This window comes from Bufo bufo, chromosome 2 (assembly GCF_905171765.1).
Source record: "Bufo bufo chromosome 2, aBufBuf1.1, whole genome shotgun sequence".
In the NCBI taxonomy this organism is placed as follows: Eukaryota; Metazoa; Chordata; class Amphibia; order Anura; family Bufonidae; genus Bufo; species Bufo bufo.
This window is the reverse complement of record NC_053390.1, coordinates 295,990,040-296,011,035: the sequence shown is the minus strand read 5'-3', so window position 1 is coordinate 296,011,035 and position 20,996 is coordinate 295,990,040. Positions and strand designations below refer to the sequence as shown.

The 20,996-nt window shown below is 47.0% G+C and overlaps 2 protein-coding genes across 6 annotated transcripts in view; one reads left to right on the top strand and one right to left on the bottom strand.

Moving 5' to 3' along the window:
* SLC12A6 (solute carrier family 12 member 6) overlaps positions 1 to 1,180 on the top strand; it is an 80,048-nt gene extending 78,868 nt beyond the window's left edge. For 3 of the 4 annotated variants that reach the window (XM_040416771.1, XM_040416770.1, XM_040416772.1), the window contains one exon: positions 246 to 445. In XM_040416771.1, the coding sequence (XP_040272705.1) occupies positions 246 to 337 (92 nt within the window). In that variant the 3' untranslated portion in view covers positions 338 to 445. Of the gene's footprint in view, positions 1 to 245 lie in introns of all 4 variants that reach the window. The other variant, XM_040416769.1, reaches the window with a different exon arrangement.
* On the bottom strand, positions 797 to 11,145 carry EMC4 (ER membrane protein complex subunit 4). 2 transcript variants are annotated; one of them, XM_040416774.1, is made up of 6 exons: positions 11,027 to 11,145; positions 9,695 to 9,783; positions 7,426 to 7,537; positions 5,542 to 5,695; positions 5,067 to 5,227; positions 797 to 1,372 (listed from the first exon to the last, which is right to left on the bottom strand). In XM_040416774.1, exons 2-6 carry the CDS (start codon positions 9,772 to 9,774, stop codon positions 1,337 to 1,339), a joined length of 543 nt encoding a protein of 180 aa, XP_040272708.1. In that variant the 5' UTR covers positions 9,775 to 9,783; positions 11,027 to 11,145; the 3' UTR covers positions 797 to 1,336. The 2 variants fall into 2 exon arrangements, with proteins under 2 accessions (XP_040272708.1, XP_040272707.1); XM_040416773.1 differs by lacking the exon at positions 11,027 to 11,145 and adding an exon at positions 9,924 to 10,718 and having other exon boundaries at positions 9,695 to 9,824.
* Between the last annotated feature and the right edge of the window lie 9,851 nt (positions 11,146 to 20,996).

The window sequence follows — 20,996 nt, the reverse complement described above, 5'->3', positions numbered from 1 at the left end:
GGCACCACTCCTGTCTGTTCTATATTGGCTCAAATCCTACTTATCACAATCCACTACCTTTATGTGTCACCCCCAATTCCTCATAGATTGTAAGCTCTTGTGAGCAGGGCCCTGACTCCTAGTGTTTCAGTTGCATATTATCCAGTTATTTTTGTATATGAACTTGTAAAGCGCTGCGGAATATTGTGGCGCTATATAAATAAATATTATTAATATTATTTTTCCTTAACCAAACATTTCTCCAGATATGGAGTTTCTAGAAGTCTTGACTGAAGGCCTGGAGCGTGTCTTGCTAGTGAGAGGTGGTGGAACGGAGGTCATTACCATTTATTCCTAAGACATATAGGTTCCAAGGTGCATTACTCCAACTGTAGCAGAAGACAACAGAAATATGTATGTGTGGATTGTTTTACCGAACATACACCATTCCTACAAGTATTTCTGTGAGGGCAACGGGTTATTAGGAAACTGATTAAAACTAAAGAACAAAATCCTAAACCCTTTTAACCATTTATAAGCCAAAAAAAGTGTTATTGAATGCACATAAATAGGTAACAAAGGGGATGAATAGAACAGCATTTCCCTATCTTGACCCAGGGTTCCTCATCGATCTCTATGCAGCAGCAAGCATGAAATGCTTGTAAGGTATAGCAGAAAGAACCCCACTTATTTAGAGCTGTTTTCATAGGGGTGTTAGAGAAAACAGGGGTTCATTTTTGTAGGGGTACAATGAGTTGGCACGCCTTAACTCCAAACATGGCAATTCATATTACCTTGTTCAATATGCATTTTTTTAGTTTTCTGGAGGCTCCTTTCCAAATTGTGGATCACTCTCTCATTTCCTCGGACTGTGGGAATGTCATTCTAAAGGGAGTTTTAGAACGTTACCTTCTTTTAAAATCAGAAGAATGAACTAAGAAAAAGTTTTGTATTTTCATTTGTATTGCACATTTTTATGTCTAGTGGGATAGAACAATTCGCCCAGTTTTAATTTATTGGTAGACGCCATTCCGTGTGTTAGTTGTTTCTGTAATAACGTTAATGAGGTGTGGACATTCTCTTGTGGGAGGAAGCGCTTGTCAGTGGTATGCTAGGGCTCCCTCTACAACACTTACCATTGTTTGCCATTTCGTTCATTGTTATAGGATGTTCCAAAAGCTGGAATAAAACCTTTTCTATAAAGCTGGCTGTGATTTTTATTATAGCGTTGTCAACAGAATCCATACGATACATTGTGTGCAATAATTTATTAGAAGGGTACAGAACAGGAACTATGAAGCGAGTCCAAAATGTAGAGGCCAACTTCTGCACTGCATATGTTGCTATACAAACACCATCATAGTAAAAGGCCTCCTCCACTGTGCTCCATCCTCTGCAAAAGGAAAAGAAAGGTAAGCTGGAGGTCACATCCGTATATATCCTACTTGTATGTCTTAGAGGAGACAAATGTAGTCATTTATCCTGAATAAAAGGTGTTCAACTCCAGCTGTCACAGCTGGATATGATCGGGACAGGTTTTCAGCCTGTGGCTGTATGCAAGAATTTTTCCATTCATTGATGGCAAGCAGAGGTCTTTCAAAATCGTAAAGAAAGGCAGGCAGGGGGGGGGGCTCCGTGGTCAGCCAACAGCTGGCCACAACAAGGATGAGCCTCCCTAGCATCACCAACGATGCTAAGAAGGCTCATTCCCGTTACAGCCTGCTACTTCTCACCCAGTGTCTAAATCCCATCACTGACCGTCCACAGGCTCTGCCCTCACATGTGTATCTAATCCTATCCTGTGTGATACAGCCTGCTGAGCTGTGTATCTAATCTCATCACTGACCGTCCACAGGCTCTGCCCTCACATGTGTATCTAATCCTATCCTGTGTGATACAGCCTGCTGAGCTCTGTATCTAATCCCATCACTGACCGTCCACAGGCTCTGCCCTCACATGTGTCTCTAATCCTATCCTGTGTGATACAGCCTGCTGAGCTGTGTATCTAATCTCATCACTGACCGTCCACAGGCTCTGCCCTCACGTGTATCTAATCCTATCCTGTGTGATACAGCCTGCTGAGCTCTGTATCTAATCCCATCACTGACCGTCCACAGGCTCTGCCCTCACATGTGTCTCTAATCCTATCCTGTGTGATACATCCTGCTGAGCTCTGTATCTAATCCCATCACTGACCGTCCACAGGCTCTGCCCTCACATGTGTCTCTAATCCTATCCTGTGTGATACAGCCTGCTGTGCTGTGTATCTAATCCCATCACTGACCGTCCACAGGCTCTGCCCTCACATCTGTCTCTAATCCTATCCTGTGTGATACATCCTGCTGAGCTCTGTATCTAATCCCATCACTGACCGTCCACAGGCTCTGCCCTCACATCTGTCTCTAATCCTATCCTGTGTGATACATCCTGCTGAGCTCTGTATCTAATCTCATCACTGACCGTCCACAGGCTCTGCCCTCACATGTGTATCTAATCCTATCCTGTGTGATACAGCCTGCTGAGCGGTGTATCTAATCCCATCACTGACCGTCCACAGGCTCTGCCCTCACATGTGTCTCTAATCCTATCCTGTGTGATACATCCTGCTGAGCTCTGTATCTAATCCCATCACTGACCGTCCACAGGCTCTGCCCTCACATGTGTATCTAATCCTATCCTGTGTGATACAGCCTGCTGAGCTCTGTATCTAATCCCATCACTGACCGTCCACAGGCTCTGCCCTCACCATCTCCAGAGTGTGATAAACAGCTGGAAGCAGCAAGCGTATCCAATCCTATACTGTATGTGTGCCTGATACAGCCTGCTGAAGTGTGTATCTAATCCCATCTTGTATGATCCTGCCTGCTGAGCTGTGTATCTAAACCCTTATGCACACAACCGTATCCATTTTGCGATCCACATTTTTTGCAGTTCTATGGATTCGGGCACCTCATTTTGAGAACCAGAATAGGACATGTTCTATCTTTCCACATCCGTATGTCAATTCTGCAAAATATAGAACATGTCCTCATAATGCAGATCTAAAACCAATAGAACTCAATGGGACTGCAAAAAGATGTGAATCGCACACGTACAGTAACCTTATTTAGTAGATCCGCGACTTGCAGACTGCAAAACGGATATGGTTCTGTGCATGAGCCCTATCACTTATACTGAATGCCCAAAACAGTGACCTCCACGGGGCCCCTAAAACAGTGACGGCCATCCATAGTGCCCCCTTTGCCATCCCTAGTGCTCCTCATGTGCCTTCTAGTGCCCCTTTGCCATCCACAGTGACCTATAAAGCATAATGATCAGCCTCTGTGTGTGATCGCTTTGCTGAGACTCATACACAGTGCTTACATTGTACTGTGTATCAGTCAGTACAGGTTTCTCATAGAAGCACTGAAAAGACGGCTGGTCCCGGGGCATGCGCAGTAATGTACACGAGTTGGGACCTGAGAAGGCCGGCAGGAGGTGGTGACGTCAGCGATAACGTTCCATCTCCTGCCTCAGGCAGAAAAATTAGATGGCACTGAACCGGAAGCCTGGAAAACCCCGTTTAGAGCGGTCACGTGACCGTGAAGAGGATCCTATGAAGGGCTGTATACCTGTAATAACAGGTAATTAAAGTTCCCCTAATTTAAAGAATAGGTCGGAGAACCTCTTTAACATGGGCAAAACTGCTGACAGATTCCCTTTAGTGGTTGATACAGTATAATGGTACAGCCACATATGCAGTTGTGTCACGGACTGCACTGTTCAGTCTGTCTGTATTGTTAATGGTCATGCAGCCAGTAAGTGTGCATTCACTTCACCGTTTTGTTCTTCTACTCTGTCCGATCCATTTTTTAATCTGTTATTTTGAGCATCAGTTTGCTCTAAAAAGAACTGATTAGTCTCTTTTAGAGCATCAGTTACCATATCCGACAGTCAGATATCACTGTGCACCACCGGATCACCATTCACTGTAATGGCATCTGGCCACTTTCCGGCCAGACAAAAAATGCAGTGTGCGGTATTTTTTTTTTTGTCTGACTAAAAGCCGGCATATGTACACTTGATACAGTGAATAACGGCAGTCTGTTCCTCCGCCAGAGTTCACAACGCATATATGACCTCAGCCTGATCCGTTATTTTTCTGCTCTTCTGACTGATCATAAAAACGGAAAACAAAACTTATGTGAGAATACACTGAGTAAACAGTGCCAGCCGTGCCGCAACTGCGTTGTGTGGTCATTACACTTCTGGTGGGAATTGTCCGGACACAGACTTCAGCATCCAGCCGTTTGTGTCCAGCCGATCCTCCGCATTATCTGCCAGAATGCGTACGGTTCTCCGCCGGACCCCAGCCTGCCGGAATTCACACCGCAGGTGCAAAACTAGCCTTAGCTTTCTGTTCTTCTGATCCATCAGAACAGGGGAAAAAAAATGGAGCATTAGTTTCCGTCAGAGATCAGTTTTTATTTTAGTTTTTTTTATGTTTTTGCATTCAGGACTTTTTCTCCTGTCCAAAATATCTGATCTCTGACGGAAATGACACAAACTGATGCTCAAAAAAAGACGGATCTGTTATTTTTAGTGCAAACTGACACGGAGCAAAACTGATGCTTAAAACAAAGGATCCGTTCTTTCTTTATATTTCTGTTCTTCTGATGGATCAGAACGGAAAGCTCAAACGGTGATGTGAACCCGGCCGACGTGACCGACAACTCTGCAGCGGATTTTGCTGTGCTTCTGCTTGTATTACCACTGAAAAGGGGGAAATCCGCTGTGTGAATTGACATGCTGCATTATATTAACGTAGCTTGTGGATGATAATTCAGAAATTCTCATCCGTCTTGCTGGTACTGTACAACACTGCAGCGTTGTCACGCGAAAATTCACGACGGAAATTCTGCAGCTAATCAGTCACATGTGAACCAGGCCTAACAGTGACGATCAGTTTCTGGCAAGGTCACCGGATATGGCTGTGGCTTGGAGGGCCACATGGTAGCATAGCTAAAACTATATTCTCACCATCAAAAAGCAAGTGAAGCTTGAAGACCAGTGTGACCCAACAGCACATTTCATCAATGAAGACTAACCTCAGGCGGTTCAATGAAAGCCAGCCAATCAGAAGCATGCGTGGGTAGAAGTCCCATGGACTGACACTTATAAACAGCCAATGCAAGTCCCAGAAGGTTTCCAATGAGATACACAAAGCCTTGGAAGTACCGCTGACCAGAGCTCTCCAGGAGCTTGAAGGCTTAGGAAGAAAAGAATGAGACGGTTTTATTTTTCTTTTACACGTTGTATTACATATGGTTTATATTGCTGTCGTCACGTTCAAAGCAGAGACAAACAATGATCGGCCGAGGAACATGACCTCTATGGAGAGCAGCGCTCACTAGTCAGGAACCTACCCTACAGGCAGTGCTTCCTGTGTAAAATATACAGTATGTGTGGAATCTACACATTATGGCAAATGTATGCTTTTCCGATTGGTCTATAACAATCTCAAGCAGTGTAGGTTAATAACACACAGATTATAAATCTCCAGTTGTAGAAAAGAATACTTACTGGCAGGTATAGCAAGCAGCGCTTGTATGGGTCGCCACGCCATCATACACACCATCATAATAGGGAAGATGGAAATTGTGTTCCCAGCCATATACATTATGAAGAGGTTCATGGGGAGCTGCTTGATTGGTCCCATAACGATGTCCCAGCAGCGCTGCACAAAGAACAGACCTCAGCAAATGCTCCTAGTAAAGGTAAAGCCCCTCTGCACCCCATTCTGCTGCCCGACACATACTGTAGGCTTATGCTGCCACCTTCTGGACTTTTACATTTTTAGTGTGTTTTCATGGTTAAAAATAAATAAATGCCAGCTCCAGCTTATCACTGAAGGTCTAGGGGAAACATAAAACGCAGGAAGCACAGGCTTTTTTTTCCGCGCAAGTGCAAATCGTTTTAATGCGTTTTGCACCCGCGTGAGAAAAATCAGCATGTTTGGTACCCAGACCCGAACTTCTTCACAGAAGTTCGGGTTTGGGTTAGGTGTTGTGTAGATTTTATAATTTTCCCTTATAACATGGTTATAAGGGAAAATAATAGCATTCTGAATACAAAATGCATAGTACAATAGGGCTGGAGGGGTTACATTTTTTTAAAATATAATGTAACTCACCTCATCCACTTGTTCGCGCAGCCCGGCTTCTCTTCTTTCTTCAGGACCTGGGTAAAGGACCTTTGATGACATCACTGTGCTCATCACATGGTCCATTACATGATCCATCACCATGGTGATGGATCATGTGACAGACCATGTGATGAGCGCAGTGACGTCACCAAAGGTCCTTTTCCTCCCAGGTCATCAAAGAAGAAGACAGAAGAGAAGCCGGGCTGAGCGAACAAGTGGATGAGGTGAGTTACATTTTTTTTACTAAGCATTCTGTATCAGGAATGCTATTATTTTCCCTTATAAACCATGTTATAAGGGAAAATAATAATGATCAGGTCCCCATCCCGATCATCTCCTAGCAACCATGCGTGAAAAATCGCACCGCATCTGCACTTGCTTGCGATTTTCACGCAGCCCCATTCACCTCTATGGGGCCTGCGTTGCGGGAAAAACGCACAATATAGAACATGCTGCGATTTTCACGCAATGCACAAGTGATGCGTGAAAATCACCGCTCATGTGCACAGCCCCATAGAAATGAATGGGTCCGGATTCAGTGCGGGTGCAATACGTTCACCTCACGCATTGCACCCGCGCGGAAAACTCGCCCCTGTGAAAGAGGCCTTAGGACTCATGCACACGACCATGTATGTTTGCAGTCTGCAAACCTTGGATCCTCAAAACATGGATACCGGCCGCGTGCATGCCGCCATTTTCTTTCTCTCAACTTTAGAACTGTCCCATCCTTGTTTTATCTTTTTTTACGGGATGGCAGAACGGACATATGGAGGCAGACAGCACATGTTGTGCTGTCTGCTTTTTGTTTTTGCGGCCCCGCCGAAATGAATGGGTCCACAACCAATCCACAAAAAAATGCAGATTGAATGCTGGAAAATATAGGGTCGTGTGCATGGGGCCTGAAACACACCATTTGCAGAAAAAAATTAAAATAATACACGCACTTTGTCTGGCTGCACAAAATGTATGCATGTAAGGATCCTAAAGGTCAGCACATTACAGGGACAGGTTGGCTCTTGTATGTGCCGTTTGGCTAACAGAAGCCTAACAAAGAATACCTGTATTCTGCAGGTGTAGACGGCAGCCAACAGTCACAGGGCAGGAGGAGCAGATTTATAAATGTTTACTAAAATCCTTCATATTACACATATATCACAGTATTGTTTGTGCTATATCCAATAGTGGTAGAGCGGATCGGTCACTAAGGTGACAGCTTGCCCTTTAAATAATGATCTGACACATAAGCCTGGTCATCTCCTTACCTTCACCACAAGGTCGCTGTCAGACTCTTGCACACTGGTGTCTGGGACTTGTTTGTCAGAATATCCTACTGGGTACATACTGTCCTGCAGAGCGCTCCTCTCACCCCGGCCCCTGACAAGAGAAAGAAGGGGATACAAAAAGAAGATGGTGGAGATAGGTTTCAGAATGGATGGTGGTTTGTAAGAGGAGCTCAAATCTTTAGACACGAGATTTACAAATGTCAGTTTATTAGGGGTTCCTTATGCCCTGACTTGATAAAGAAGCAGGGGTCCTCCATTTGGGACACCCTATGTGAGTGCAGAGAGCTTCTGATGGACTCCACAGATTGACCACACATTTGAATTGGTGGTGTGGATCAGTAGCACCGAGTAGGGCATCAGTAGGTGCACGCAGCTAGACCTGGTGAACAGCTGACGGCGGGGGCAGCTTTACTCTGATTAGGGCATCAGTAGGTGCACGCAGCTAGACCTGGTGAACAGCTGACGGCGGGGGCAGCTTTACTCTGATTAGGGCATCAGTAGGTGCACGCAGCTAGACCCTGGTGAACAGCTGACGGCGGGGGCAGCTTTACTCTGATTAGGGCATCAGTAGGTGCACGCAGCTAGACCCTGGTGAACAGCTGATGGCGGGGGCAGCTTTACTCTGAGTAGGGCATCAGTAGGTGCACGCAGCTAGACCCTGGTGAACAGCTGACGGCGGGGGCAGCTTTACTCTGATTAGGGCATCAGTAGGTGCACGCAGCTAGACCCTGGTGAACAGCTGATGGCGGGGGCAGCTTTACTCTGAGTAGGGCATCAGTAGGTGCACGCAGCTAGACCTGGTGAACAGCTGACGGCGGGGGCAGCTTTACTCTGAGTAGGGCATCAGTAGGTGCACGCAGCTAGACCTGGTGAACAGCTGACGGCGGGGGCAGCTTTACTCTGAGTAGGGCATCAGTAGGTGCACGCAGCTAGACCTGGTGAACAGCTGACGGCGGGGGCAGCTTTACTCTGAGTAGGGGATCAGTAGGTGCACGCAGCTAGACCTGGTGAACAGCTGATGGCGGGGGCAGCTTTACTCTGAGTAGGGGATCAGTAGGTGCACGCAGCTAGACCTGGTGAACAGCTGATGGCGGGGGCAGCTTTACTCTGAATAGGGCATCAGTAGGTGCACGCAGCTAGACCTGGTGAACAGCTGACGGCGGGGGCAGCTTTACTCTGAGTAGGGCATCAGTAGGTGCACGCAGCTAGACCTGGTGAACAGCTGACGGCGGGGGCAGCTTTACTCTGAGTAGGGCATCAGTAGGTGCACGCAGCTAGACCTGGTGAACAGCTGACGGCGGGGGCAGCTTTACTCTGAGTAGGGCATCAGTAGGTGCACGCCGCTAGACCTGGTGAACAGCTGACGGCGGGGGCAGCTTTACTCTGAGTAGGGCATCAGTAGGTGCACGCAGCTAGACCTGGTGAACAGCTGACAGCGGGGGCAGCTTTACTCTGAGTAGGGCATCAGTAGGTGCACGCAGCTAGACCTGGTGAACAGCTGACGGCGGGGGCAGCTTTACTCTGAGTAGGGCATCAGTAGGTGCACGCAGCTAGACCTGGTGAACAGCTGATGGCGGGGGCAGCTTTACTCTGAGTAGGGCATCAGTAGGTGCACGCAGCTAGACCTGGTGAACAGCTGACGGCGGGGGCAGCTTTACTCTGAGTAGGGCATCAGTAGGTGCACGCAGCTAGACCTGGTGAACAGCTGACGGCGGGGGCAGCTTTACTCTGAGTAGGGGATCAGTAGGTGCACGCAGCTAGACCTGGTGAACAGCTGACGGCGGGGGCAGCTTTACTCTGAGTAGGGCATCAGTAGGTGCACGCAGCTAGACCTGGTGAACAGCTGACGGCGGGGGCAGCTTTACTCTGAGTAGGGCATCAGTAGGTGCACGCCGCTAGACCTGGTGAACAGCTGACGGCGGGGGCAGCTTTACTCTGAGTAGGGCATCAGTAGGTGCACGCAGCTAGACCTGGTAAACAGCTGACGGTGGGGGCAGCTTTACTCTGAGTAGGGCATCAGTAGGTGCACGCAGCTAGACCTGGTGAACAGCTGACGGCGGGGGCAGCTTTACTCTGAGTAGGGCATCAGTAGGTCTTGTGGGTTCTGGAGGTTCTCAGAACGGACGATACACAAGTTATATTAGTGATCATGAGCAGCAATCACTTTTTCCCGTAAGCAGCAATCACATACCCTAGACTGGTTGGTTCCTCTATTATACCACCAATAATGAGATAAGTGGCAACATACCTGGTTCCGCCAGTGCTGAACTCAATGGCCCATTTGAAGCGCCGTCCACTCTTTGCAACCAAATTTGATGGAGCTGCCATTGCAGTGACCTGATGAGAGAGCACAAAGCTGTTATTCTGCACCATGGCTAACACCGTGTCGGTCACAACATTACAGACTGCACCCACTAAACTGGAAAACATACGGTAAAGCATCACCTCCTTCCACTTTTACAGGAAAGCATGCGTCATATTTAAAGGATTGTCCCATTACAATAACTTTTCCTCTATCCACAGGATAAGGGATAAGTGTCTGGTGATGGTCTGACCTCTGGGTCCCCCACCGATCACTAGAATGGAGCGTGCCTCATTCAGCAGTCCCATAGAGTTCAATGGAGATACAGTAAGTATTGTGTCAGCTGTACCAAGTCCCCGGTTGTAGCGACTGGCGGGGGATCCAGTGGTCAGACCACCACCAATGAGACACTTATCCCCTATCTACAGGATAATAGACCCCTCTAGGCAGCGATCTCTATACGTCTGAGCAGAGGCTGCTTGTTACGCTTCTCCCGACAGTGTAACGGTGATCAGTGCTCCAGTGTCTTGGCTGGTAGATTTTTTTAATCAGAGCTTTTATTAATGTAGATCCTGCGATTGTCCACTAAAGGGAGATCGAAAGAATGGGGATTTGGTTACAAGGGGGTGTCCACAACTCCTCGCTGACCATTACATCACTTGGCTTCACCGGATGTCAGCAATGGTTATATATCTGGAATCCTGTCTATCTGCCATTTGGAAGGCGAGCTGGAAGCAGAAGCAATGTATCCGAGCTATGGATGAGGACACATGGTGTGATCAGGCTTCCTCCAAGGCTCAGTTCATACACATGCGTTTCTTCTTTGCAGGACCTATCTGATTGGATGGGAAGAATAGAGACAGCATACCATACTTCATGGTTAGCATTGCTCATATGACAGATCAAGCCATGCGTCAGTATACAACCACAATGCAAGTGTGAACACTGCCCTCCTCCGGCATAATGCATGAAAGTGGGGCACTGAGATTAAGGTGGGCCCAGTGACGTAACATTTACATCGCACTCTGACCGTGTTCACACAGGGAGATAACATCTTGCCACTGTGCGTTTTACAATTCCTGGCTCTGGTCAGGAATATAAATTCTGGGAGGTGATGTCCACACCGCTGTAATAAGAGCACAACACGGTCACCTCAAAGAATAAAGAGCACAAGGTCAGGAGAAGCCACGATGGAGAAAGAGGAGCGGACAGGAGGTGAACACACGCCGCTGCCACTAGTCTACCCCATACATCCCCGTTCACAACTACAATAATTACCGTCAGCGTTTTCACAGATACGACGCTTGTTACTGTCGCATGTAAGTGACGCTTCCTGCACTAGGGGGAACGCTAGGTGGAGACCCGCGCCGCTGCTTTGAAACTGCGGTAGCCATTTTGTTGAAGTCTATGTGTAGAATTACACATTCTGGGCACAGGGAAGTGGTGTCGCGTCTTTATGAGAGGACAGGAAGCCTGTAATGATTAGTTCCCAGATGGTAGGGTGTAATTTACACACAAACTCAGATCGATTAGCTAGGATAGGTCTGTTGGCGGGATTCAATCACAATGAAGGGACACACAGGGGCATAGCACCATTAAAAGGATTTTATAGAGAGGTGTGATTAATGGTATACAGTGTTAATTAAAATGTGGTGGTGTAGCAATAAAGATATGTTAAAGGGGTTATCCAATTCTAAAAATCTTCCCGTCTCGCAGATTAAAACATTCAACGACAAGGGGTGCAGCCAATAGCATGCCGCGACAGTGACGTCACACTCACCCGTGATGCAAGAGGGCTGGTCACTGTTGCGGACTGCTACTGTAAAACGGCTAGGGCAGCGCTAAAGGCCGCCCATCAGAGCCGGTGACGTCACCGAAGACACTGCTGAGCGGAAGCCTCTGCCTAGCAGTGTAAAAACAAACAGAAAAGCTCTTGCCCTGCGCTATACAGCACCGTGCAAGGGAGAGCATCGGAGCAGCTAATATCAGGGGCTGCCTGTTATAGATTTAAGATCAATATCCAAGCACTTAAAGGGACCTGTAATAAACTGTCTGCTGCCCATACTAACAGCAGCATAAAGTAGAGACAGGTGAGTTGATTTCAGCGGTCTGTCATTTATAAGTTAAAAGTAAGTGGTTACCGAGAACCAACATCACAATCATTGCAGACTAGACCTGGAAAAGAGTCCCGGCCACCTGAGAAGAGTCCTGGTTATCCATCAGTTCCTGCTCTCCCTGCCCACCTGCTGATGACTGACAGGCTTCTACCGAGTTATCTCCCTTTCTGTCTAGGATAGAACTGCCAATCATCAGCAGATGGTCGGGAGAGCAGGAGATTATGGATAACCAGGACTCTTCTCAGGTAGATCTGACTCTTTTCAAGGCCTGAGCTGCAATGATTATGATGCTGGTTCTCAGCAACCACTTACTTTTAGCTCACTAGCGACACACCGCTGAAATCAGCATTTCTGTCACTATTTTATACTGCCCTCAGTAAGGTCAGCAGAAAGTTGATGACAGGTTCCCTTTACAGACAGGGTGCAGGGGTTAAAGAATAAAAAAAAGGCTCACATGTCACCAGTGCTCCGGTTCCAGCGCTGAGCTCCCCTCTCCTCTGTTTCTGGTCCCTGCAGGACTCAAGTCTGAGGCGCCGTCTACAAGCACGTCACTGCTCCTGGCCAATCAGTGGCCTCAGCGGTGATGTCTACAGCAGCAGTAACATGAGGTGTAGCTGGAGAACATCTTTAATACCTCTTACGCCTCCACTTCAAAAATATTTCTCGAATCCATTCTTTCCTAAACATTGAATCAGCAGAAATTTGACTATATGTCCTCATCATCTCCCACGACTACTGTCTACAATCTGCCTCTTTACATTTGTGACTTAAGGCACAAATGGCCCAATATACAGTATCTCAGTGAGTACAATACAATATTTTATTCTCTCTTTTCATGGGACAACCCTGAAGATATGACACTTTAATAGAATGTAAAGTAGTCAGTGTACAGCTTGTATAACAGGGTAAATATGCTGTGTCCTCAAAATAACTCAACACACCGACATTATTGTCTAAAATGCTGGAAACAAAAGTGAGTACACCCCTAAGTGAAAATGGCCAAATTGTGCCCAATTAGCCCTTCCCTTCCTGGTGTCATGTGACTCGTTAGTCTTACAAGGTCTCAGGTGTGAATTGGGAGCAGGGGTGTTAAATTTGGTATTCGCACACTGCATCAAATTGGTCTGCATGGCTGTCATCCCAGAAGGAAGCCTCTTCTAAAGAGGATGCACTAGAAAGCCGGCCAACAGTTTGCTGAAGACAAGCAGACTAAGGACATGGATTACTGGAACCATGTCCTGTAGTCTGATGAGACCAAGATAAACTTATTTGGTTCAGATGGTGTCAAGCGTGTGTGGCGGCAACCAGGTGAGGAGTACAAAGACAAGTGTGTCCTGCCTACAGTCAAGCATGGCGGTGGGAGTGTAATGGTTTGGGGCTGCATGAGTGCTGCCGGCTGTGGGGAGCTACAGTTCATTGACGGAACCATGAATGCTTACATGTACTGTGACATACTGAAGCAGAGCATGATCCCCTCCATTTGGAAACTGGGCCACAGGGCAGTTTTCCAACATGATAACGACCCCAAAGACAACTCCAAGATGACCACTGCCTTGCTTAAGTAACTGAGGGTAAAGGTACTGGACTGGCCAAGCACTTCTCCAGATCTAGACCGTATTATGCACCTGTGGGGCATCCTCAAATGATAGGTGGAGGAGCGCAAGGTCTCTAAAATCCACCAGCTCAGTGAAGTCGTCATGGAGGAGTGGAAGAGGATTCCAGTGGAAACCGTTGAATCTCTAGTGAACTCCATGCCTAAGAGAGTTAAGTCAGTGCTGGAAAATAATGGTGGCTGTTAGGCAATTTAGACCCTTGCTTATGGTATTCCTAATACCAGATTTTCGGTGGTCAGCTTGAATTAAGTCTTTTCTGGCGCCAGGAGAATGAATCAGATTTAACACCAAACACGTGTCTTGTTCAAATTCACTCTAATTTTATTACCCCTTAGTTCAGCCTTTTAAAGAAGCAAAGAGTATAATTTACATAGTAACATCATTAACCAATCAGGTGTAGACACATATATGCTTAGTATGCATTAAGCCGGGATGACCTTATAAGGTGTGACTGTTTTAACTAAAGAATTTAAGGGTCTATAGAAACTGTCCAAGGACAGGAAGTTTCCTAAATTCCACAGAGGGGGAACTTGAAACAGTGCATTGACCAAGATATTATCACAATACACATTGTTAAAGCAGACAAAATGGAGTTACATATACCCCTTCAATCCCCTCTTAGAACCTTTATATATCTTATACTATATGGTTCTTTCTCTTTTCTCACTTAGTTTGCTTGTAAGCCTTTAGATATTTCATATACCCTTCAGGAGTATAATCCTCAGGCTTTGTTGGGGTTGTGTTTGCCTCTTCTACCTCTACCGGAGTATAGAGGAATGTTGAGTGTACCCCTCTTTCGGCCACTTTTTGACATATGACAAGAAGGGAGGGCACACACTGTAGACAACAGCAGAGACACACTATTGCAGCGACCACGGCGAGTACCACTCCTAAAACATACCTTATTTGATCAAAGTCAGGTATCCAGCCAAAAAGCCAGTCCCACCATCCTTGGTCAACATCTTGTTTTATATGTTTAATCATCTCTTCTAGTGGCCTATTTTATCTTTTATTCCACGGGAGTGATCTGATAAATTGAAACAACACATCCCTGGGAACGCTGAGCATCCTATACCATGTTGGAGCAATAAATAGTCAATAGTTGCCCTATTCTGCAAGATAGCCTTTTCATACGATTGTATATCCAGCAGCATATCTTGCAGAATTGCACTAGTGACGTTTATCTGTTTTACCATAAAACAGGCAAGTTTTGATATTGTCCTGTGGTTATATATGGCCAACCCTGGTACCCCTATCATAGATATCCCTAAACTCATATATTCTGATCTAGAGAGGAGATTCACATTATAGTCACAATTTTCTGGTAGCTGTAGGGAAGTGTCTCTCGTGTGTCGTGTCTGCATTGCTGGGAATAGTGGTATCATTGCTAATGTCAACCTAGCTATTGTACAGGGTCCCTCTGTAATGTTGGCCGGTATGTATGTGTAACTAGTATTTCCACAGGCCAATACCCATCTGTAACGGATCTCCTGGCACCCCGACCTGGTACCTCTGTTGATAGTGCTCCTAGTACTTTCCGAGGACTCCAAGCACTCCACTTGACACCGTACGCACTGCAGACCCCACGAACCGCTGAAGCTTGGTTGAGGTCTCACCGTCTCCTACCCACCCTGGACCTACGACAAGGCTCCAGGCTCCAGTGGGTGAATCTCTCCTAAAACCAGAGAGCAGGAACAGCTCTTACAACAGCTAGTAGTAAAGCCAGGGGAGTATAGCAAATCTTCAGCGTATAGCAATCCCCCAGTGTTGATCAGTTACCCAAACACCAGCCTCAACATGATGAAGGATAAAACAGGCACAATACATCCCCACAATGCATCATGGTTTCCTCCTCTCTGCCCTGGAGACACCCGAGGAGTAATTCAATTATCTCTCAAGACAAAGGGAAATCGCCAATACACATGTGGGGACAACAGGACAGAAATCACCATTTAAACATGCAATGTCACAACCCTTACAGTAAACACAGACATTTAACATATCCCCAGATAGCTCAAGTCTGAGTGCATATTATTAGGTGAATGGCACTCAGACTACACGAATACAATAAAATTAGCTATCTGGGTACCCTCACATAACATAAAATACAATTCCAAAGACAGATTTAAGCTGTGCGGCCGGTCTGTCTTCTCCTTTAAAGTTAGTATGGGCCATAATCCTGAGGCAAGAGGCTGGTAGCCAGGTCCCTCCGAAACCCAGTGGCGAGGTTGGTTTTGCCACACCATCCTGTTGGTAGAGGTACATGTTTGTCTAGGGATGGTACTGTTTTTGTAATGTTACATTACATATTCTTTCCTGATACTATCTTTTTACAGCTGTTTACGTTTCTGTTGCAAATATTTGGCTTAGTCTTGTTCTGCATTTTTGCTTGTATGCAGGGAGGCAATAGTTTCTCATCACAGGTAAACTTATAACATATTTCTGCTGCTGTAACAAGACCTGTAATTATTTTTATCATAGAACAGTTATAACAAGCATGATAGGGATTTACATGTCCATATTTAACATCATCATTTTGTAGATCAGTGTCATTCCATTGGGAACGTAGGAGCCCCGTCCATACAGCTACCGGGGTGGGGACTGCTACCAGACATGTCTCCAAAATGTTAGATGCGGATAAAGTGGTTCGGAGACAGAAATCAGTTAAGTTCAGAGTTTTGGCCAGGTACAGCCATAAGTTCTCCTTCGTCTTCCACAGATTGTCTTCCCCCCTGCACAGGGCCGTCTTTAATATTGATTGGACCCTGGGCAAAAATTTACTTGGGCCCCCTGGATCCCACCTTCCCACACCTTAGCATGCAATCACGCCCTCCACCACAACACACACAAAAAATCCACACACCTGGTAGAGTACAGTGAATGACTGTAAATACTTCCAGTTCTGAAGACTCCAGCGGCTCAGGATCAGTGCTCTGGGCAGCTGGGCTCAGGCTGGAAGTGGGCACCGCTCTGCAGTAAGGAGACCGGGGCTCGGCTCACCCTAGCGTTACAGTGCACCCCAGCACCCCACAGTATGCAGTATAGCACCCTATTGTATACAGCAACCCACAGTATGCAGTATAGCACCCTATAGTATACAGCACCACACAGTATGCAGTATAGCACCCCACACTATATAGTACCCCACAGTATATAGTAGAGCAGTATAGAAGTCCACAGTATACAGCACCCCACAGTATACAACACCTCACAGTATACAGTAGAGCAGTATAGCACCTCACCGTATACAGCACCCCAAACTATACACGATACAGCACCCCACACTATACAGTACAGCAGTATAGCACTCCACACTATACAGCACCCACAGTATACAGCCCCCCACAGTATACAGTACAGCAGTATAGCACTCCACAATATACAGCACCCACAGTCTACAGTATACAGCCCCCCACACTATACAGCCCCCCACACTATACAGGCCCCCCACACTATACAGGCCCCCCCACACTATACAGGGCCCCCACAGTATACAGGCCCCCACACAGTATACAGGCCCCCACACAGTATACAGGCCCCCACACAGTATACAGCCCCCCCACACAGTATACAGCCCCCCACAGTATACAGCCCCCCACAGTATACAGGCCCCCCACAATATACAGCACCCCACTATACAGTAGTTTACAGTATATTAGCATAACAGCCCCTGTCACCTTTTTCTGATGTAATCTTCACACAAAAAAGCTCCACAAACTTCTGTCACAACACTCTTGGTAGGACCTGTGATGACCTCATAGCCATGTGACCAGTAATATTGCTAGGTTACTGGTCACATGGTGATGATGTCATCTAAGGTCCTAGATCACAGCTCTCACAGACACAGTACGCTGGCTGGAGTGCCGGCAGGCATGGCAGCACCCCCTGTGTAGCTGACAGCCTGACACCCGGGGCAGTGGCTAGCAGGGCTCAAGAGACAGCTGCCTTGGGCCCCCCAGGAGCAACTGGGCCCGGGGCAGCTGCCCCTTTTGCCCCTTGGTAAAGACGGCCCTGCCCCTGCATTCCGTTTTCAGGTATGTCTGTCTGTTTCACAGCCGTGGGACAGTGAGTAGGAGACACAAAATTGCAATTATTAAGGCACTGCATCTCAGCCATCTCGAGGAATTTCCCGACTGCGTCATCTCGTTGGGGGTCAAGGCTGTCTGCCTGTATCTTTTTCGAGGTCAAGGCTGTCTGCCTCCGTTAATACCTCTCTTTTCTTCACCAACTTAATCCTTGTGGCGTGGATCCACGTGGGTGACTGTTCAGTGAGGACTGCTGTTCTGGTGATCGCGACTACTTCGGTGGGTGGTCCGTAGGTGAAGCTTCCTGGTTCCTTTCCTTTCTTTAAGATCTTGATCATCACCTGGTCGCCTACCCGGAATGGATGGGTTGGTTCCTGTGAAAGAGAAGGAGACTTACAAGCAACTTTTTCTTCAGTTTTACTGAGGACCTTGATCAGATTAGTAACATACTCCTCTCTGATCAGGTCCAAGTCCTCTTCTTGCACTACCAGGGGGCGTTTTGCCCATGGTGTGGGGAAAGGCCTACCCATTAGAATTTCAAATGGTGACATCCCTAACTTCTTATTAGGCGTCATTCTAATTTCTGCAAGTATTATGGGTAGGATTTGTTTCCATTTTTCAAATGTACCAGCAGTGGCCTTCCTGAGTTTGTCTTTAACTGTCCTATTCATTCTTTCCACAATGCCTGAGCTTTGTGGGTGGTATGGAATATGAAATTTCCATTCCACCTGTAACAGTCTGGCTATATCCTTGTTAAGTTTTGAGGTGAAGGGTGGCCCCTGGTCTGACTCAATAACCAGAGGACTGCCCCACCTTGGGATTTGCTGAGTTTGGCTGTAGTTTTAGCATCTTCTGCCTTTGTAGGAAAGACTTCTGGCCACCTTGAGAACATGTCCACTATCACTAATGCATACTCTTGTTTCCCTTTTATTTTAGGTATATGCGTGTAATCCACCTGCAAGTGGGTGAATGGTGTAGTGGGGTAGTCAAGGTGTTGGTGTGGTATTTTCAGTGGGTTGTTAGGGTTGTTTCTCAAGCACGTAATACATCTGTGTATGTAGTCTGTGACTAGCTGTTTGCTATCAGTGATGTAAAAACTTTGGCTCAACAACATGTGGGTAGTTTGTATGCTGTTGTGTCCTACCCCGTGAAAGTGTACAATGAAGATGGATGCACTATGCTGAGGTATACATGGCTTCCCCTCCTTGCAGATCAATCCAGACTTTGGATTTTTCTGCAAAATTGGATGCCCCCAATCCTTTTCCTCTGTTTCAGTGGCATACCTTTGTAGGTCTGTTAGCATGTGTGTCAAATCAGGTGAGGGTGGGTGTAGAACTGCCATTTCCCAATTGTCATGATTCGTTCTATTTGGGTTTCTCTTGGCTGTGTCTTTAGCTACACTATCTGCAAGTGCATTTCCTCTTGAAATTCTGTCTTTTCCATTTGTGTGTGCCCTGCAATGTACTATAGCTAGGTCTGAAGGCAATCTCATTGCAGCCAAGAGGTCCGTGACTAGCTGTGCATGCAGGGCCGTCTTTGCCACAGGGCAAAAGGTGCAGCTGCCCCGGTCCCAGTTGCTCCTGGGGGCCCAAGGGAGCTCCGTTTCCCGACTCCCATATTCACTAGTGACTGCGTCGCTAGGTTAAAACATTCGGGGCCTGGGCCCCTGATGTTTTGTCCCAGGCCCCGAATGTCCTGCCTGCCTGCTAGATACAACTGTATTGCCGTACACAGAACGGCAATACAATTGAATCTAATACAGGTGAAGGACCTGTGGTGACATCACAGGTCATGTGATCAGCAAAACAGGCTGTGATAGGATGACCTGGATGATGTCACCATCATGTGACCAGTGCAGGATTGGACCGGAGTGAAGAGGAGAAGGAGCCTAATGCTGATGTCTGTATATGAGGAATGGAGAGGTAAGTGAAGGGAGAGGCAGAGCAATGCTGGGATTTGTAGTTATTTAACTGGGATGTATGTTAGGGCTGAAGGGAGGGATGTTATTGACATGGAACTGTGTGCTTGAGGTGGCTGGGGGAGGGAGTGATGTTATTTACATGGGACTGTATGTTGAAAGTGGATGGTGGGGGGAATGATGTTTATGTACACGGGACTTAATGTTTAGGCTATGTTCACACTTGCGTTTGGGGATCCGCTTGTGAGATTCATTTCAAGGCTCTCACAAGCAGCCCCAAATGCATCAGTTTAACCCCAATGCATTCTGAATGGATGCGGATCCATTCAGAATGCATTTGTTTGGCTCCGTACAGCCCCCCGTTCCGTTTTGGAGGCGGACCCCAAAATGCTGCAAGCAGCATTTTTGTGTCCGCATGGCCTTGCGGAGCCAAACGGATCCGTCCTGACTTACAATGTATGTAAATGGGGACGGATCCCTTTGCATTGACACAAAATGGTGCAATTGTAAACGGATCCGTCCCCCATTGACTTTCAATGTAAGTCAGGACGGATCCGTATTGGGACTTAGAAATTCTAATCTAATACAAACGAATCGGTCCTGAACGGATGCATTCGTTTGTATTATCGGTGCGGATCCGTCCTGTACAAGTACAGGACAGATCCGCATGAACGCAAATGTGAAAGTAGCCTTAGGGGGTGATGTTTACATGGGATTGTGCGTTGGAGGCGGCTGGGGAGGAGGTGATGTTATTTACATGGGACTGTATGGTGGAGGGAGGATTATAACTGCAAGGGGCACTGCAGATCCAGGGGACATTATAGGCGGTCTTATTACTACTGGGGGCTCTATAGGAGGGTCTTATAGATCCGCCTTTTTTCTACTAAGCGCACTATGGGGGCTTTATTACTACTGAGGGGTCTGTAGAGAGCTTTATTACCACTGGGGGAACAATAGGGGGCCTTATTTCTACTGGGGACTCTGTGAGGGTATTATTAATATGGGAGGGCTCTTCTAATAATGGGGGCATTGTTGAGGAGCATTACCATGGTTGGGGCAGTGTTACTAATGAGGGCATTCTAGAAGGGAATTACTATTGGTGGGACTATGAGGAGCACTATTACTAGGGGGGGCAGTAATGTTTCTTCAGGATAGTATTTGGGGGCAGGGGCGTAACTAAAGGCTCATGGGCTTCAGTGCAAGAGTTCAGCTTGGGCCCCCCTTCCCTCAGTGCTTTGTGTGTCTTCTTATGCGGCACAAGTGTCTTTGGGCCCCTTCATGCTCCTGGGCCCGGTAGCGACTGCTACCTCTGCACCCCCTATAGCTACACCCCTGGGGGGGGGGGGGGGGCACAGCAAGCAGCAGGATAACACTGTGGGGACTCCAGTTGGGGGATAATGATAGAATGTGAGGAAGCTAAGATGTCTGTGTGTCACACTCTGCAGAGACGAGGCGGCTGAGAGAAGTTGTCCAGACCGAGTGGAGAAGATGATGAGAGAGAAGATCTACAGAGAAGATGATGACAGAGAGGAGACGTCACCTGGAGGCCCTGGACGTGACAGGTAAGTGCTGCTG